Below are 20,474 nucleotides of genomic sequence, written 5' to 3' on the forward strand. Positions count from 1 at the left end.
AACAGATTAAAAAACAGGACTTCAAAGGTAGTAATCTCTGGATTACTTCCGGTGCCACGTGCTAGTGAGCATAGAAATAGGAGGTTAGTCCAGATGAATGCGTGGCTGGACAGATGGTGCAGGAGGGAGGGTTTTAGATTTCTGGGATATTGGAACTGTTTCTGAGGGTGGTGGGACCTGTACAAGGGTTGCACCTGAACCAGAATGGGACCAACATCCTTGTGGGGAGGTTTGCTAGTGCTATTGGGGAGGGTTTAAACTAACTTGTCAGGGGGATGGGATCCTGAGAGGAGGTTCAGCAGGGGAAGATGTACAGCCAAAATTAGAAGAGAGAGCAAGTGAGTCTGGACGGCATAGAAATTATAGGCCAATTAAGGCACAAGGGAGTTTGGCAAGGTTGGATGGTAACGAGTAAGGCAGATGAGTTGAGGGCACAAATTAACACATGGAAGTTTGATGTAATTGCTGTCACAGAGACATGGTTGAGAAAGGGGCAGGATTGGTAGCTCAATATCCCAGGATATATGGGTCTTCAGGCGAGACAGGGAAGGAGGTAAAAGAGGGGGTATTGCAATATTGATCAAGGAATCAATTACAGCAGTAAGGAGGGGTGACATCTTAGAACGCTCCTCAAATGAAGCCACATGGGTAGAACTTAAAAACAAAAAAGGAGCAATCACATTGTACTATAGGCTCCCAATCATAGAAGAGCAGGCAAATTTCAGAGAAGTGTAAAAATAATAGGGTAGTAATAGTGGGGGGTTTCAACTTCTCCAACATTAACTTGGTTAGTCATAGTGTGATAGGTTTAGAGGGAGCGGATTTCTTAAAATGCATCCAGGAGAGCTTTTTAAGCCAGTACGTAGAAGGTCCTATAAGAGAGGGGGCAATTCTGGACTTAATTTTAGGGAATGAAGCCAGGCAAGTGTTAGAGGTATCAGTGGGGGAGCATTTTGCAGATAGTGATCATAACTCCGTTAGATTAAAGGTTGTTATGGAAAACGACAAGGATGGGCCAGAAATCAGAGTTCTAAATTGGGGAAAGGCCGATTTTAATAAGATCAGATATGATTTGGCCAGAGTGGACTGGGAGCAGCTACTTTTAGGTAAATCTGCATCAGAGCAGTGGGACTCATTCAAGAAGGAAATAGGGAGAGTACAGGCCAACATATTCCAGTAAAGACAAAAGGTGGGACCAACAAATCCAGGGAATCCTGGATGTTGAGGGGTATACAGGATTGGATAAAGAGAAAAAGGGAGGCTTATGGGAAAAAGGGAGGGCTCAGAACAGCAGAAGCCCTGGAGTATAGATTGTGTAGGGGGGAAACTTAAAAAGGAAATTAGGAGAGCAAAAAGGGGGCATGAAAAAACATTGGCAGGTAAAATAAAGGAAAATCCAAAGTTATTTTACAAGTACACTAAGAGTAAGAGGTAACTAGGGAAAGAGTAGGGCCCATTAAGGACCATTGTGGTAATTTGTGTGTGGAGTCGGAAGACGTAGGTAGGGTTCTAAATGAATACTTTGTGTCGGTGTTCACAAGAGAGGGATGACAAGGGTATGGAAATCAGGCAGAAGGACTGTGATATAATTAAAGAAATTAGCATAGAAAGGGAGGAGGTTCTAAGTGGTCTGGCAGGCTTAAATGTAGCTAAGTCTCCAGGCCCGGATGAAATGTATCCCAGGCTGTTGAGTGAGGCAAGGGAGGAGATGGCAGGGGCGCTGGCAATAATTTTCAATACCTCTCTGGCCACAGGAGAGGTGCTAGAGGACTGGAGGACAGCCAATGTGGTACTGTTATTCAAGAAGGGAGAAAGGGATAAACCAAGGAACTACACGCCAGTCAAACCTCAGTGGTGGGGAAACTATTGGAAGCAATTCTGAGGGACAGAATTAATCTATACTTGGAGAAGCAGGGATTAATCAAGGACAGTCAGCATGGTTTTGTTAAGGAGAGGTCATTTCTGACCAATTTGATTGAATTTTTCGAAGAGGTGACCAGGTGCATAGATGAGGGCAATGCATTTGACATAGTCTATTTGGACTTCACAAAGCTTTTGATAAGGACCCGGATGGAAGACTGATAATGAAGGTAAGAGCCCATGGGATCCAAGGCAATTTGGCCAAGTGGATCCAGAATTGGCTGAGTGGCAGGAAGCAGAGGGTGATGGTCGAGGGATGTTTTTGTGATTAGATGCTTGTGTCCAGTGGGGTTCCACAGGGGTCGGTGTTGTGTCCCTTGCTGTTTGTGGTATATACGAATGATCTAGGCTTGAATGTAGGAGGGTTGATCAGTAAGTTCGCAGATGACACGAAAATTGGTGGGGTGGTAAATAGTGAGGAGGATAGCCTTAGATTACAGGCAGATATAGACAGGCTGGTCAGATGGGCTGATCAGTGGCAAATGGAATTTAATCTGGATAAGTGTGAGATGATGCGCTGGGGCAGGACAAACAAGGCACAGAAATACACGATGAATGGTAGTACCCTGGGAAGTACTGAGGATCAGAAGGACCTTGGTATGCATGTCCACCGGTCCCTTAAGGTAGCGGGACAGGTAGGTAAGGTGGTTAAGAAGGCATATGGGATACTGCCTTTATTAGCCAAGGCATAGAATATAAGAGCAGGGAGGTTATGCTGGAACTGTATAAAATGCTGGTTAGGCCACAGCTAGAGTATTGCATGCAGTTCTGGAATCCGCATTATAGGGAGGTTGTGATTGCACTAGAGAGTGCAGAGGAGATTTACCAAGATGTTGCCTGGGTTGGATAGTTTTAGTTATGAGGAGAGATTGGATAGACTGGGGTTATTTTCCCTGGAGCAAAGGAGATTGAGGGGGGGACACGATTGAGGTGTATAAAATTATGAGGGGCATAGGTAGGGTAGACAGGAAGAAACTTTTCCCCTTGGTGGAAGGATCAATAACCAGGGGACGTAGATTTAAGGGGCAGGAGGTTTAGAGGGGATGCGAGGAAGAAATTTTTCACCCACAGGGTGGTGGGAATCTGGAACTCAATGCCTGAAAGGGCGGTAGAGGCAGAAACCCTCAGAACATTTAAGAAGTATTTGGATGTGCACTTGTGATGCCATAGCATACAAGGCTATGGGCCTAGTGCTAGAAAATGGGATTAGAAAAGTTAGATACTTGTTTGACCGGCACAGACTCAATGGGCCGAATGGCCTTTTTCTGTGCTGTAGACCTCTATGACTCTATGAGGTGCGAATATTTGTGGGAGACTGGACAGATGCAGAACAAAGTCATCATGACATCACATCAAACACAGATATACATCATGATTTTTCAGATTTTGCAGATCAGCTGAACATCAATGGAGTGAAATTCCATTCAATTAATGATGTCTGCCGGATGATCTGAAGACACCTTGATTGCCATGTGTCCAGTTGATGACTCCCCATACCTGTGCAAATCTAGCCAGAGCAGCAAATCCGAGTGCCCATTGATTGAGACTGACCTCATCAGTAGTGAAGTGCACGTTAAGTGCCGGCCATGGCAAACATGGCATCCATTACTTAAGATTGTACAGGTGGCACCAGCCGACCCCTGAAAGAAGTCGGAGGCTAAGAAATTCAGGCTGTTGTGACTTTGACTACCACTGTTAATGTATGTCCACCTGTTTCACTTGGCAAGAAGGCTTTTTCCAGGAGGCTGCAAATGGCAGCAATAACCTGACGTAAGCATCTGAACTTCCTGAGGCACTAATCCTTTGCCTGAATACTCTTGGCTGGGTATATTGCCTGCTGGCAACTGGAACTCTGTGCTCATCCCCTTTGTCCTGTGGCGTGGCAGGTGGCAAAGAGAAACATAAGGAATAGGATTAGGAGAAGGCCATTCAGCCCATTGAAACTGCTCTGCCAGTCAATAAGATCATGGCTGATCTCATTGTGGTCTTAACTCCCCTTTCTTGTCTGTCCCTCCATAACCTTTGACTCCCTTGTCGATCAAAAATCTGTCCAACTCAGCCTTGAATATATTCAGTAACCCAGCCTCCACTGCTCTCTGGAGTAGAGAATTGTAGATTAACGGCCCTCTGAAAGAAGCAATTCATTCTCATCTGCAGCTGCTCCTGCTGTTCCTCATCACTGAGCCATAGTAGAGCTGCATAAACTGCTCCCATGCTGCTGAGAAGGTTTATAACTGGGAAATGCAGTTCAGAGTCAAAAACTCCAAGGTTGTAGAAATGACCTTCAAAATCTGAAGCAGTGAAAACACACTCTCAAGACAAATCTTCTGAGTAAAAAACCTTTAACCCAGGCAAAGAAGCAGCTGTCATTTCTCTGTATTTAAAGACTTTCCAGCCTGCCACTGTTCAGCCCCGTCAATCCCTGCTGTCCTCTTGCCTTGTTCAACCTAGTGAGTTGCTGGAGGCCTGGGATACCTGTGCACTGGCAGTTGAAGCCAGAATGCAGGACTAAAGATGCAGTCAACTGGCTTTTAGTAGATGCTATTAGTAGACTTTGTTCCACGAGACTTCCTGCGCAATCACGACTGTGCTCTAGTTAAATGGGGAAATTGGCAGGTTCCTGCTGACTTCCCGACACACCAACATTTTTGGATGTTTTAACCTCCTGCACACACCAACGCCCACTTAACCTGAAAGGTTAAACTTCCACCTATTATTGCACATGCCACTTTCCCTTCCCACAGCTGCAAATAATATAATCAAAAATATATAATGATTAATTTGTAATCAGATGTAGCCAGCAGAGGAATTTTCAAATAGCAAACGTGTCAGTGACAATGCAAAATATCCCCAATGGATCCCATTATTCAGTATCTAACATTACAACTAGATTTAAATTTTGTTGTGTTATAAATTCTGTAAAGTCTCCAAAATATATTGACTCAAATCTTCCAATCAGAGTCAGAACTGCTGCGTCCGACACTGATCAGGCAGAAAACCACCCACTTACCTGGATAAGTTGAAAAGACCAGACTTCCGATCCACAATGTTGAAGAGCTCCCTCAGGAAAGGAATCCTCACAGAGAGCAGTGAATAAATTCTGCACAGAAACCACACCCTCTTTTTTTACAGCACTAGCTGCCATAAGGAAAATGTAAATGTCTATTGCAAATGTTAGTGAACGGATGAGTGAGTGAATGGGTAGTGTGGTAGGGTAGGTAAGTGGGTGAGGTAACTGGTTAGGAGTGGGTGAGGTGGTAGGGTGGAAGGTAGGTGAGGTGGGTAGGGTGGCAGGTGGGTAGGGTGATAGCATGGCAGATGGGTGGAATGACAGCTAGGTGAAGTGGTAGGGTGGCAGATAGGTGAGGTGGGTTGGGGGTAGTCAGCTCACGTTAGGAGGGGTTGTTAGGTTGTGGTCCAGTCAGTTTGGGTGGTGGGGGGTTAGTCAGGTGGTGGGGGCTAGTCAGGTTGGGTTGGGGGTGAATATGAGTGACTTGGGGCGGGGGTATGTGGGTCAGTTGTATAGCTACATGGGAGTTGGACAAGACTTTTCTGTCTAACATTTCCTGGGTAACTATACAAGTAAGTAAACCAGAACTGTCCGAAGTCTCTGTCTCTAACTCAGAGTCGGGGACTTGTTCGGAGATTCCTGGACAGCAAGGGAATTGCCCATCAGAAGTTCAAACTTCTCGGGCAATTCCCACAGAGTGAGTGCACCAGGGCTTCCTCGGGGTCCCAAGTCGTATCTTGGGTTGTATGTCCAGTCTCTGACAAGCCGGAGATCAGAAGATCTGGGCCATTGTTTATAAGCTCCATAAAGATATGCAAGTACTTACTTCTATACTTCTTTCTTTTATAAATGTAACAACACCACTTTAAATTACTTTTAATCACTCACTTCTTCTGCCTTAGAGCCTTGCTCTTGTAAGACTTTCTGGAGATCTTCAACCTGATGTTGCAGTTCTTGTACACGTTGGTTTTCAATTCTGTTTTACAAAATTATAAAGAATAAAAACCACTAGTTTAAACCAATTATTACTTTGGATCATCGTGCTGTGCTGGTGTTAGTTGTTCAACTGAAGACATCTCTCCTAATTCTATTTCACTGCCCTTTACCCATATGCATTCATATTCTTTCCTTTCAAATATTTAAACAACTTCTCTCTTTATATTTATATTCTCTGCTTCAATTGTCACTTGTCACTCACCATATGAAAGCATTTTCTCGAACTTTCCCCATCTGTCTTCTAATGGTAATTCTTAGTACCAATTCACCGACCAGTGAAAACAATTGGGCACCAATTACCTCTTTAAACCTTTCTCAATTTTGAAAATCTCCTTTAGATCCTTCTTTAACCTTATCTGTTCTAGTGAAAAAACTTCACATCTTTCTTCATAGCTATAGCCTCTTATTTTGAATGTTAATTTTGCAAATCTTAATTTTACATTTTAGAGAATCTAATATTTTTCCTATAATGGGGCATTCAGCACTACATCCAATACTCCATCTGTCCTGTACAAATTTAATGTCACTTCTTTGCTTTAATATTGAAAAATCCTCATATATATTAAAAAAACAAATGGGCCCAAATCTTCCGGTCTCCAGGTTACCAGAGACCAGACGTATGACTGAAGATGCGCGTTGGGACCCTTCGGCAGTCCTGATGTGTGGACCTATGTGGGAACTGCCTGAGAAGTTTCAACTTATGATATGCAATTCTTCTCCCCAGGACACTCTGCAAATGTCTCCAACTCTGAGCTACAATTGGAGTCTTCGGACAGTTTTGTGGTACTTACCTGGGTAGTTATCCAGGAACCATTCGATTAAAACCTAATCTAACACCTGGGTAACTACAAAACCGATTCCCCAATCAACCCACTGACTAACCCTCATTAACCCCCGACCATCTGACTATCCCCTGACCCAACTACCCTTCCAACATGACTAGGCTACCCTGACTAGACTAACCTGACTAATCCCCCCGACCCGATCACCCCCCCACCCAATCTGACTGCCCCGACCCAAGTAGCCTCCCATCTCAACCCAACTGCTGCCCCTGGCCAGTAGGGTGTAAATCAGATTGGTTCCTGGCATTTAAAAATATTTCCCCAGAAATCAGCAGCTGAAGAGCAGCTCAAGTCATACCAAAAACACATTTGTACCTATTTTCCGTCTTCAGTTCATTTTTTGTCCGATTCGCATCGTCTAACAGCTTCTGCAGCACCAAAATGCGTTCATTTTCCGATCCCTCTTGTTGCAATTGTAACATCTTGTTCTCATGTTGCAGTCGGATGAACTTCTCCCTGCACATACAAATGAATTGCAATGTTGCTGTTTAAAGTGACTGGCCCAGCATTATGTCTGTATTCCGGAGTATCTGTCTATTCCTCTGTGTGAAAGTTGGATATTACTGTGTAATAATTACCTAACTAATTTTAAAGCAATACATATCACCAAGTAAAACAAATGCAACAAAAAATATTAATATATGCATTTAGAAAAGTTCATTGCATGAGATATCTTTCTGTTTATTTATTAATTGTTGTTGAAGTGTTTAAGAAGTACATCTATTTTAAACGTAGGGATAATATATTTCCATGGGGATTGTCCTGATATTGTGCTTAAATTTCGGCAGGATATCAATGCAACCACTGGGGAAACACCTCAAATGGTTGGAAGCCACAGCAGATTGAGAAACCTGTGTAAGTTCAGGACCAAGGAGCTTAGTGTTGATCCTGCCAGAAATTAAAACTGTTTTCACATCGAAGAAACAATGTTAAAAACATGATTTCCAAATTTCAGCATTAGTTTTTGGGATTTCAATTTTTGGAATGCAAGAAATGTACCTATATTCCACAGGAAGGATTTCAGCAGCAAGATCCTCATGTGAAGCCAGAGAAAATTTACCTAGAGAACAAAATTTTAATTTATTCACCTTTTACTGCTGGAAATTAAGCTATTTTAACATGATAATTCCACTTACATATCCTTGATCCAAGATACCATTTCCCACCAAGTACATATTTAGTTCTCTAGATATAAGCATTTATGAAAAGTGTTCTGTGTGAAAACCCAGTAATGGGTATTTTCACATTTATCAATGCCTTTCAACAACGCTTTGGGCATGTTCATAGATCCAGTGTTCTGGCAGAGTAACAACATTCTCATGAAGGAGGAGGAGGAAATATTTTGGTCTCATTTGAAAATTTAAAAAGTTCTTATTTGAAAATGAAAAACTTCCAAATGATACAACCAAAACAATGCCGTTATGACAAATCAACTAAAGTTCTGTGAATAAATTTATTTATATATATATATATATATATATATATATATATATATATGTGTGTGGATAAAAACAAAAAACTACTGCGGATGCTGGAAATCCAAAACAAAAACAGAATTACCTGGAAAAACTCAGCAGGTCTGGCAGCATCAGTGGAGAAGAAAAGAGTTGATGTTTCGAGTCCACATGACCCTTCAACAGAAGGGTCAACAGTTCTGTTGAAGGGTCATGTGGACTCGAAACGTCAACTCTTTTCTTCTCCACCGATGCTGCCAGACCTGCTGAGTTTTTCCAGGTAATTCTGTTTTTGTTTTATATATATGTGGGTTTAAAGGCATCTTAAACTCCTTGAAGAAAAAATATGCACAATCTTACTTGTTTGAAAACTACAAGAAGTAGAGAACACAGAAAATGAACAATTAAAGAAACTGATTCATACCTGATTGCAACAAGTGGTCTTGCTGCACTTGTGTGCATTTGAGTTCCTCATTGGTTTCCCTAAGAGTATCGCGTTCTATTATCAGTCGCTAAGAAGAAAAAACATAGTCCAGTAAATAACAGCTACGTGCAACTCCATAAAGATGTTACTGGATACTTCTCAACAAATGCAGCAGAAAAAACATCAGTGTAAGGCAACACTGCTGATTTTATAAATATCAGATCTCTTGTGATTTACTAAACTAGCAGTTGAATGAAGAGATTAGATTATAGACTTCAAATCAATCTAAGATATCCATTACTTGTTATATGTTGTGTGTATTTTGTGGAGTGATTTTTAAACCCGGTGCTGGCACAGTTTTGTTTTCTTTGTCATTAATGGTGACTTTTAGTGTGGACAATTGTCATTGCAATCTGCTTCACTGATGCAAAATGCCAACTACACTGGTGCCACAACAATGGGAAGCTGTGACTGAGTGAGATCTACCTACAACTTCACCAGCTAATCACAGACATATTGAACTGTTTAAAGAAGACCTGTTTTTAAAAAAAATACAAGGTAAGACACTGAAAAAAATGGCTGCTGTGAGTCACCTGATGTCTAATACTCTAAGTTAACCATTTATCTGCAAAGTTTCTATATGAATTGCACTGCAGACATGTTGCATGGAATTTCACATCCTGGGAGTGTTAAGGTTCACTTCAAAGAGAGGAAGGCATTAAAAATGCAAGGACTTTGATCAGCTGTAGTTCTATCAAGACAATGGGAACTGCTAACCAGCCAGATACACATCAGACAGTCAAAGCCCCCTGTAGAGGACAAAATAACCCCATCTCCTATTGATTCATATCTTGAAATGTGCCAAAAGTTTCGGAGATGAAAAGATAAAAAAAATGGGATTACTTGGTCTGCAACAATGACTGCAAGATGAGCCAATTAAATTATTTTCTGGGAATGTATAGGCAGGAGTTTTAAAAACTGGTTCTGCCAAGCAGAATCAAGGAGGAGGAGAGCAAAAAAATATAGTCATCTGAAAACACTGCTGGAACACTCTCCCTCTGAAGATAAAAGAGTCGCGACAAAGTACAGACCTTAACCAAATCAACCTCAGAATTCTACAGGAAACCAACTAACTTCAAACAGCCACAACATTCAACAATCTATGCCTCAAAGACAAGCAAAGGACTTAACCGTATACTCTTCTAACTTTTTATTGGACTCTAACCTTCTTATTTCGGATGTGTGTGTGTGTGTGTGTGTGTGTACGTGTGTGTGTGTGTGTGTGTGTGTGTGTACGTGTGTGTGTGTGGTCATGTCTTTATCATTTTTTCTCAGGTTTAGTAACTAATAAACTTACTTTTTCATTGACTCAAGAAAACTTGGTTTGATTGGCTCCTTATTAACAAATAAATACATTTGAATTGGAAAAGGCATTTATGAGGTAAAGAAATTTTAAAAAGCTTTGTTGCAACCAACTGAGGGGGCTGAATAGAAGGGGAGCCAACTCACTTCTCTTCGGTTGTAACGTAACACTGGTGAATTAAAAATTATGCCCCATCATTGTGAAAGTTTGCAGTTGACATCAAGGAAATTATATGGCCATTATAATATATAAATCCAACAAAGATTATGGTAACATCAAACTGTAGGTGCACGAAGTCCCAAGTTATGTCAAATCATCTAAACTCTTTAAAAAAATCCAGGATTAAAATTACTAGAAACAGTTATTTATGGATAACTAATCTTTGTGTAAATTATATTTTCTTTCCCAGGGAGAAATATCTTTAACTGATGACAGATGATTTTTTTTGGCGTTGCTGTTTTGGCTTCCTCTGCAATTTCTCCTTGAGCCCGTAACTCAAAATAAGCCTTAAAACTAGTTTTCTTGCCAGCTATAGAAAAATAAATCACTATCCAATAGATATTCGGACAGGAAAGATCACTTAAGCCAAATATTCAGACTTGTGTTCCATTACATACCTCGATGCAGCTGGATTCTGGTCAGCTGAGAACTATTATAAAATACGCAATTAATTTCACTGTTCTGCACTGAAACTGCATTCTAAGACAAACACAGTAAAGTACAAATCTGAAGTATTCATATACTCTTAATCAAGTACAGTAATAATGAGCAAAGAGATTAGCTTATTTGAGTTCAACCGCATCTTTAGAAGGTGGCTTATAATAAAATCCTCAATGACTCATGATCATGGCATTTTGAATTTACTATTTCCTAAATACAATATAGACAAATATCATAGCAATAATCAGCCAAATTCTAAAACGCATTTGCTATAAAATGTTATCTTATACCATCTTCAAATAATCCTAATTTAGGTGCCACAACACATCTTATTTGTTCTCAGATATGCTCAAAGCTGGATTTTATTACCCATCAATTGCTGCTCTGAGAAGGTGGTAGCACTAGGACTTCCTTCTTGAAAAAGTCCTTGTTACGCCACTTCAGATGGTAATGGGGTCAATCACAGGTTGGGATGGCAGTAAATCAGTTGGATTTTTATAAACAATCTAACATATTTCATTCCTTTTTTTTGGTGTCAAAGAAGAAATTACAACATTTATTCTCTATAATTTCACAACTTGCCAGGTTGGCAGCTGAACTCTCAGCCTCTGTGCTGCTGGTCCAATAACATAGCTACTCAATCCTACCATGTAGAATTCCTACAGCTTGTACTCAAAAGTTCTCAGGTGATGGGTTGCCAGACTAAACAGGTGATTCCAGATTCACAACAGTGGGCAGAATTTTCTGCTTGACGTGCGGGGGGGGAGAGGGCCCTGCACTTCAGCGTGTAAAATGACACACGGTGGCATCAGGCGAGCGTCCCAAAGTCACCACGCGCCATTGCGATATTTCGCTAGGCGGGCGTGCGATGAAGTTCGATGCGCGCCCGCACTTAATTAATGGGCTAGTTAAGGCCCATAATTCGTCAATCAATGGCAATTTTCAGGCGCCCATGCGATCTTCGGGTGGGCGCATGGCGGAACAGGCAGGCGGGTAAGAGACATTTTAATGAAACTCATCCACTGGCGGGATAAGAGGGCTCAGTGGGGTCGTCAAACTGTGTGAATTATTTATTGCAGAAAGTTTTTTAAACTGCCTGTGTGATCTGCAGCAGTTCAGAACGAATTCCAGCAGCTTTCTGTGTACTTTGAACCTTCAACTCAGCACTCTTCAGTCAGGAACCTTTATCGGGCCTGCAGCTTTCCGGGGGCCTCCCTTTAGCCTGGGTATGGGTTCTGACATGTCCACTGGAGGCAGCTCCTCTGAGGAAGAAGAGAGGGCTAGAATAAGGAGGAGGCCAGGAGTGCACAATCAGCCTCCAGTGGAGACACCTTTGGGAGCACAGGCGCAGGCACAAGGGGCGTAGGGCCAAGAGGTAGTCCAAGGTGGAAGGGGCTGCAGAAGACACCACTATCCTGCTGCCAGGGTATACAGGCAGTGAAGCAGCTACCTCAATATGACTGAGGTGCAGTGCCAAAGGAGGCTCCAACTGTCAAGGGAGACAGTCAACTACATCTGTGAGATGATTGGCCCTGAGATCTCTCCTAACTGTGTGGGCGGACACCCCATGCCAGTGGCTCTGAAAATCACAGTTGCCCTCAACTTTTATGCTTCTGGTTCCTTCCAGGGCTCGGTGGGTGATCTTTGCAGTGTCTCCCAATCAGCTGTCCACACTTGTGTCAAGCAGGTCACAGACGCTCTGTTCAGGCGTGCAGAGACCTTCATCCACTTCCGCTGGGGCCAGGCAAGCCAGGCACAGCAAGCCAGAGGCCTCGCAGCCATTGCTGGCTTCCCCCGCGTCCAGGGTGCAATAGACTGCACACATGTGGCCATCAAGGCGTCAGCAGGTAAGCCCGGTGCCTTCATCAACAGGAAGGGCTTCCACTCTATGAATGTGTTGATAGTGTGTGATCACAGGATGCTGATTCTATAAGTGTGTGCAAGGTACCGAGGCAGCTCCCACGAGGCCTACATCCTCAGACACTCCCAGGTGCCAGGACTCTTCAGTGCTCTGGCTCGGCTTGATGGTTGGCTGCTGGGTGACAAGGGCTATCCCCTCAGAAGGTGGCTCAGGACGCCTCTCTGCCATCCAATATCAGAAGCTGAGCAGCGGTACAATAGGAGCCACGTCTCCACAAAGGCTGTGGTGGAAAGAGCCATCGGTTTACTCAAGATGCACTTCCGATGCCTGGACCACTCAGGGAGCGCATTCCAGTACCCCCCAGATCGTGTGTCGCTGATAGTGGTTGCATGCTGTGCTCTCCACAATCTTGCGCTGGAAAGGGGGGACGCAGCGGACGATGAAGATGTCGACACAGTGGATGTGGCTGCACACGATGAGACCAGCACTGATTCTGAGGATGAGGAAGCACAGGGGAGTGATGAGGGGCTAAACGCTGACCCAGGAGGCAGGGACACCCGGGAGTCTTTAATCCAACGAACCTTCAGCTAGCTCAACACAAATGGATTAGCAGGACCAGCCTTGCCTGGCGCTTCCATACTCGGCACCTAAGTGCTAAATCTGCCAGGTCATCAGCTGCAACTAAGGGCTTTGGCCATAAACTTCAATGTCGAAACAACCACTCATGGCATTTATCTTAAACATACAAATGCAGAACAAAGGAGCCACCCTCAGCCATGGTAACACATCTGGTTTTTATTTTAACCATCAGAAGTTCTCACAAATCCAAAACAAAACGTTAATCAAGCAGAAAGTAGAGTACCTAATCTCGGGCCAACACAAAAGCACCAGTGAGAAACCCGTGGTGTGCCTTAGGTGCCTTATGCTTTCGTTTACGGGTGCTACGTCTTGGTGCTGCCCCATCGCTTGGAGTGGGATCTGAGACAGACTACTGACTCTGCTGTCTTGTTGGCCTTGATTACCTTGACGGTCGTCCTCTGGCCCGTGGAGACTGTGCTGGGCCCGCCTGGAAGGGATCTGCCAGTTCCACAGCTGGCATCTCCCCAGGCGTCCCAGCCTCACCCGATGAATCGGTCACTGGGAGGGGGGGCGGAGCAGCTGGTGCCCTCATCCGGAGCGCCATGAGAGGAGCCCGCAGATATTACAGGCAACTGTTCCGCCAATGTGAGGTCACCCCGGACCTCCCCGCTCACTGTCGATAGACGGGCAACGAGCTGGGATGCTTGAAGCCCACACCATCTCCCACATTGGCAATGACCAGCGGTGGCCACTGGCCCTGTGAGGGCTTGCAGGTCCAAGTGTAACCCCAGGAGAACCTGATTGTTCTCCTGGAGGAGCCTCTCCACGAGAGTCGCCACTATCTCCATGGAAGAAGCATGAAGCTCTGCCATGAGGCTCATTGCATCAGTGATGCTCCATGTGGACTCCTCCACCACGGACACCAAGCGAAGCATAGTCTCATGTATCACTCCCAGATGCTCCCGCACACCCGGCCACATTTTCTGCAGCTGCTGCATCGTGGACAATTCCAGAGGCACATCATCACGCCCCGACTCAGCATGTGCCTGGTCCCCTGCAGTCCTCCAACTGCTGGCGCCATTGGCACACTCTGTCTCTGCCAGCTCCTCCAGTGAATGTGAAGTGTCCTCTCCACTGTGCCCCAGGACACTAGCCAATGTCGCAATGACCACTGAGGTGCTAGTATCTGTGCTGGTGCCTGCCTCGCAGAAATGGTGTGACGCAGGTGACACTTGAGGGCCCTCAGGTGTGAGAGGGGGGTATCTGCAATTCCTCCTGCCAGCCATGCTCTGATGATGCTGAAATTAACAAGGACAGTGGATCAGTTAGTGTGCACACAGTGACACACTTCATCCCTTTCCCCCTGGCTTATTTTGCGCTCAACCTTCCAGAACCTACGGACATGAATATTGGTGGGGTGGCAAATAGTGAGAAGGATACCCTTACATTACAGGCGGATACAGATAGGCTGGTCAGGTGGCCTAAGGAATGCCAAATGGAATGTTATGTGGATAAGTGTGAGGTGATGCACTTGGGCAGGAGAAACAAGTCACGGGAATATACAACGAATGGTAGGACCGTGGAAAGTAAGGAGGATCAGAATGACCTTGCTGTGCATGTTGACAGATCCCAAAAGGTAGCGGGACAGGTACATAAGGTGTTTAAGAAGGTAAATGCCATACTTGCCTTCATTAGCCGAGGAATAGAATATAGGAACAGGAAGGTAATGTTTCAAGTGCAGAAAACGCTGCCAAGGCCACAGCTATAGTTCTGCGTTCAGTTGTGAAATGCACTTCACGGGAGGGATGTGATTGGAGTGGAGAGAATGCAGAGTTCGTTGACCAGGATGCTGGCTGGGCTGGAGAGTTTGAATTATGAGAAGACATAGCATAGACTGGGGTTATTTCCCCTGGAGCAGAGGAGATTGAGGGGTGACATTATTGAGACTTATAAAACTATGAGCATAGATAGGATTGACAGAAAGGGACTTTTCCCCTCGGCAGAGGGATGAGTAACCGGGGGCATAGATTTACGATAAGGGGCATGAGGTTGACAGGGGATGTGATGAGCAACTTTTGCACACAGTGTGTTGGGAATGTGGAACGCACTGCCTGAAAGGGTGGTGGATGCAGAAACCCTCCTAACATGTAATAAGTATTTGAATATGCAGTTGCGATGCCGTGGCATACGAGGCCATGGGAATAGTGCTGGGAAATGGGATAATGAGACTTTGGAAGGTGTTTGACATGCGCATCTTCGAAGGGCCTTTTTCTATGATCCACACCTCTGACTCTATCAGTCTGTGACCAAGAAATGTTGCAACAATAACAAATCAAACAATCATCAGTGCTATGGATGTTGGGAGGATATAGCGGATCTCACTGTCGGCCTCAAATACCTGGCCGTTCCACCCCAGCCTCACCAACACCAGTTGACCTGGGCGCATGGCGCCTCTCAAGCTCCAGGGTCTCCTGTTCAAAGCAGCTCAACATCATCAGTTGGGCCTGGCCGCCTCCAGTCCTCGAATGCTCAGACACATTGTGAGCATTCTTTTCCTGAAAAACAGAGAAGACCATTCATTGCGGCAATTTGCACATGGACTTTGCACGCGCACGCTGCACCCCAACCACAGTGGCCCATATCAGGCCTCCTCTCCTGGCTACTGCTGATCAGTCACACAAAGATAGTATGCCTGCTCCCAGCACCCCCTTAACGGCCACCTTGGACACGTTCTGTGTACATCACTTTAGAAAACACACTGTCTTTGCTCCCATAGCAAGGAGGTGCAACTAGGTGCAGCGTTGAGGGCAGCCGACAATTCTTGGCCACGACACCTTGAGGCTCTCCTTCCACAATCTCATCACCGTGAATAGGACATGTGTTGGAATTCTGAGTATGCACCTAGCTGCATCTCCTGCAGGTTGCCCCAGGCTAGTCATGTGCGATTAAGAGCAACACATGGTGCGGGGGAGAGCTCATCTCCTCATGAACCAATCAGGCTGATCTAAGCATGGGCACTATTTGCTTGCCCACCCAACGTACGAGAAATGCCCAACACGATTCAATACAGTCACGACAGTAAGACTTGGGGGGTGTGGGGGGGGCCTCAAAGGCTAAGGCTACCTGCTGGGTTAAATGCCCAATGCCAGCATGGTACTCACCCTTCCAGAGCGCAACAAATCATTGAAGGGCTTACGGCACTGGATCCAAGTGCATCGCACCACATTGTGGGAGCTCACCACCTCCGCCACCTCCTCCCAGGCACGTTTGGTCATTTGGGGGGGGGGCCTCCTCCTCCCATCCTGGGGAACCAACACCTCCTGCTGTGCTGCCACCTCCTCGAGGAGAGCAGCAAGGCAGTCATCAAGAAAGCAAGGGGCGCATTGGAGCCTGCCCTGCTCCTGTGGCAGACCCTGCAGCCTGCCCTGCTCCCCTGCCCTTCCCTCCAGGAGTGACCACTGCACAGTCCTTGTGGAGCTGAAGTCCTGTCTTCACGCTGACAATCCCCTGCATCATGTTGTGTGGCTTTAGAACTGCGCTAAATGGGACAGATTTAGAACAGATCGTGCAGTACAAAACTGGGCATCCGTTATGGTGCGGTGGGCCATCAGCAGCAGCAGAATTGCATTCAACCACAATCTGCAACCTCTTGGCCTGGTACATACCCCATTTTATCATTACTATCAGGCTGAGGGATCAACCCTGGTTTAATGAAGAGAGCATGCCAAGAGCAGTACCAGGCATATCTAAAAATGAGATGTCAACCCGGTGAAGCTACAACACAGGACCACTTGCATGCCAAACAGCATTTGCAACAAGCGATAGACAGAGGTAAGCAATTCCACAACCAACGGATCAGATCTAAGCTCTGCAGTCCTGGCACATCCAGCCGTAAATGATGATGGACAATTAAACAACTTGCCGGAGGAGATGGGGAGGCTGCACAAATATTCCCATCCTCAATGATGGGGGAGCCCAGCACATCAGTGCAAAAGACAAGGCTGAAGCATTTGCAACCAGCTTCAGCCAGAATTGCCGAGTGGATGATCCATCTCGGCCTCCTCTTGAAGTACATGGCATTACAGTTAGCAGACTTCAGTCAAATTGATTAAATTGATCAAGAAATGGCTGAAGGCATTGGATACTACAAAAGGCTATGGGCCCTGACAACATTCCGGCAATAGTACTGAAGACTTGTGCTCCAGAACTAGCCATGTCCCTAGCCAAGCTGTTCCAGCACAGCTACAATGCTGGCATTTACCCAGCAATGTGGAAAATTGCCCAGATACATCGTGTTCACAAAAAGCAGGACATTATCCAACCTGGCCAATTACAGGCCCATCAGGCTACTCTCGATCACCAAAGTGAAGGGATTGTCGACAGTGCTATCAGGCAGAACTTATAAAGCAATGACTGTTCACTGATGCTCAGTTTCGGTTCTGCCAGGGCCACTCAGCTCCTGACCTCATTACTGCCTTAGCCTAAACATGGACAAAAGTTCTCAAGTTCAGTGGTGAGGTGAGTGTGACTGACCTTAACATCAAAGCAGCATTTGACGAAATGTGGCATCAAGGAGCCCTGATGAAAGTGAAGTCAATGGGAATCAGGGGGAAAACTCTCCATTTGTTGGAATCATACCTAGCACAGAGGAAAATGGTTGTGGTTGTTGGAGGCCAATCTTCTCAGCTCCAGGACATCACTGCAGGAGTTCCTCAGAGTAGTGTCGTAGGCCCAATCATTTTTAGTTACTTCATCAATGGCTTTCCCTCCATCATAAGAGTATAAGGGGGATGTTCGCTGATGATTGCACAACACTCAGTACCATTTGAGATATTGAAGCAGTTCACGTCCATATACAACAAGACCTGGACAACATTCAGGCTTGGATGATAACTGTCAAGTAGCACTCACACCACACATGTGCCATCTCCCTATGACATTCAATGGCATCACCATCACTAAATCCCTCATCATCAATATCCTGGGGATTACCATTGACCAAAAACTGAACTGGACCAGCCACATAAACACTGTGGCTACAAGAGCAGGTCAGAGGCTGGGAATTCTGCAGCAAGTAATGCACTTCCATCTCTCCAAAGCCTGTCCACCATCTACAAGGCATAAGTGAGGAGTGTGATAAACATGCTCCACTTGCCTGGATAAGTGTGGCTCCAATAACATTAAAAAAAACTTGACACCATCCAGGACAAAGCAGCCTGCTTCATCAACAGCCATTCACCATTTAAACATTGACTCCCTGAACCACTGTTGCATGATGGCAGCAGTGTGTACCATCTATAAGATACACTGCAGCAACTCACCAAGGCTCCTTCGACTGTACCCTCCAAACACATGACCTCTACCACATAGAACAGGCTTGTCTAACTGGTGGCCCACAGGCTGCCCCTCTATGTGGCCCACGGAGCCACTGTTCAAAAGCCAGTAAGACAGGCTGGTAAGTTCAATATGCAGGTAAGTGAAATTCAAGATTTTGCAAGGGGTTGCTCCTCTAATCAGAGAGTGTTTCTCTCCCACATTTGCTGCTGATAGCCTCACTACTGAGCCTATCAGCAGCAAATGAGGGAGAGAAACAGTCTCTGATTGGAGGAGCAGTGAACACCAGTGCTGGTGAGTGTGCTAAGGGCTGCTGGGCCCAAGGAAAGCCAAGATGCAGCGAGGCTGGAGCCCAGGGAGCCAGGGTGTGGTGGGGGCTGGAGCCCAGGCAGGGTGAATGCTGCACTGGGCCAAGGCAGGGCGAATGTTATGGTGAGCCCAGGCGGGGCAAACGTTGCAGCAGGCCCGGGGAGGAGACAGTGCCATGGTGAGTACATGGGAGTGAGAGAGTAAATGTGTATGTGTGTGGGCTGGGGGGAGCAAGAGAGAGAAAGAGACAGAGAGTGTATCTGTGTGCGTGTGAGAGAGAGAGAGTGTGTGTCTGTCTGTGTATGTTTGTGTGTGTGCGCGCACACGAGAGGGAGTGAGCGAGAGCATGTGTGTGTGTGCGCGGGAGTGAGAGCACGTGTGTGTGTGTGTGTCTTGTGTGTGAGTGTGTGTGCACACGCACATGAGAGAGTGTGTGTATGCATCTGGGAGTGAGCATCTGGGACTGAGGGAGTGGGTGCACGGGGGAGGGTGCATGGGGATGAGAGAGTGAGGGAGAAAGTGTGTAGGAGAGAGGGAGAGAGTGTGGTGGAGAAAGGGGAAGTGAGTGTGCGCCTTACTTCCAATCTCAGGTTTCTCACTCTCTCTCATCATCACACACCAACACGTACACATATACCCACTTGAGTGAGAAAAAAATGCAAATGTGGCCCCCTTGAGTGAAACGGTTGGGGAAGGCTGACCTAGAAGAACAAAGGCAGCAGGTGCATGGGAACACTACCACTTGCAAGTTCACTTCCAAGCCACACACTATCCTCACTTAGAACTACATTGCTGTTCCTTCACTGTGGTTGGGTGAAAATCCTGGAACTCCCTTTCTCCCAGCACTGTGGGTGTACCTATACCAGGTGCACTGCAGCAGTTCAAGGCGGCGGCATATCAACACCTTCTCAAAGGCAATTAGGAGTGGGCAACAAATACTGGCCTTGCCAGAGATGCCCATATCCCAAGGATAAAATTTAAAAGTGACTAATTGTTTCCACATTGAAGGGGAAGAGAAATAGGCTAGGTAACCTGCTACCAGAGGCAGATTTACAATGAAACATGCACGGGGCCCCCAAACGACAGGGGGGGCCCCCAAAATGACGAGTGAGTGCTGAACTGTTGGAAGTGCTGTCTCTCAGCTAACATTAAACTGTCTGCTCGGCTGTATACAAAAAAATCTCCTGGCAATTTCCCTCCTCTCAAAACACTAAAACAAACGGTTAAACGATTTGCAAGCTTGATGTGGCTAGAGAGAAGGGGAGGGAGAGGAAGAGTAGGGCGGTGGGGCGGCGGGGGCTGGGGAAGGAGGATTTGGGAATAAGCAGCAATAGCGTGCTCCAGGCAATGTGGATGGATGGCTGAGATCTGAGAGACGGGAGACACGCTCCAGTAATGTCCCTATCATAATGCCACCTCTTGCAGCTTTTAGATTCATCCTTCTCTGCTTACTCGGTTATAGTGTGCAGGCTGCTCTTGTCAAGGCACTGCAGGTTTCAGTTGTGCAGGGTGAGTACAATGAATGCAAGATGGTTCCAGGGAGAGGAATGGTGACATGGTTCTACCTTTCAGAGGCCCCAGATTGCATTGCTGGGCAGTTGGTTTCCAACATAGGTTGTAAAATGGAGGGGTGAGAGAGAGAGAGAGAAGAGAGAAAGAGGGAGAGAGAGAGAGAGAGAGAGAGACGATTTGGATGCACAACCCTTCTCTTTGTAGGCAGTA

The 20,474-nt window shown here is 45.7% G+C and overlaps 1 protein-coding gene across 2 annotated transcripts in view; it reads right to left on the bottom strand.

Moving 5' to 3' along the window:
• The window catches only part of hook1 (hook microtubule-tethering protein 1), an 88,728-nt gene that overhangs the window by 19,514 nt on the left and 48,740 nt on the right, over positions 1 to 20,474 (bottom strand). For both annotated transcript variants that reach the window (XM_078561197.1, XM_078561196.1), the window contains exons 13-16: positions 8,647 to 8,734; positions 7,768 to 7,828; positions 7,084 to 7,224; positions 5,819 to 5,906 (exon numbers count right to left, since the gene is read on the bottom strand). In XM_078561197.1, the coding sequence (XP_078417323.1) occupies positions 5,819 to 5,906; positions 7,084 to 7,224; positions 7,768 to 7,828; positions 8,647 to 8,734 (378 nt within the window). The remainder of the gene's footprint in view (positions 1 to 5,818; positions 5,907 to 7,083; positions 7,225 to 7,767; positions 7,829 to 8,646; positions 8,735 to 20,474) is intronic.

Source organism: Cetorhinus maximus, chromosome 17, assembly GCF_964194155.1.
Source record: "Cetorhinus maximus chromosome 17, sCetMax3.hap1.1, whole genome shotgun sequence".
Classification (NCBI taxonomy): domain Eukaryota; kingdom Metazoa; phylum Chordata; class Chondrichthyes; order Lamniformes; family Cetorhinidae; genus Cetorhinus; species Cetorhinus maximus.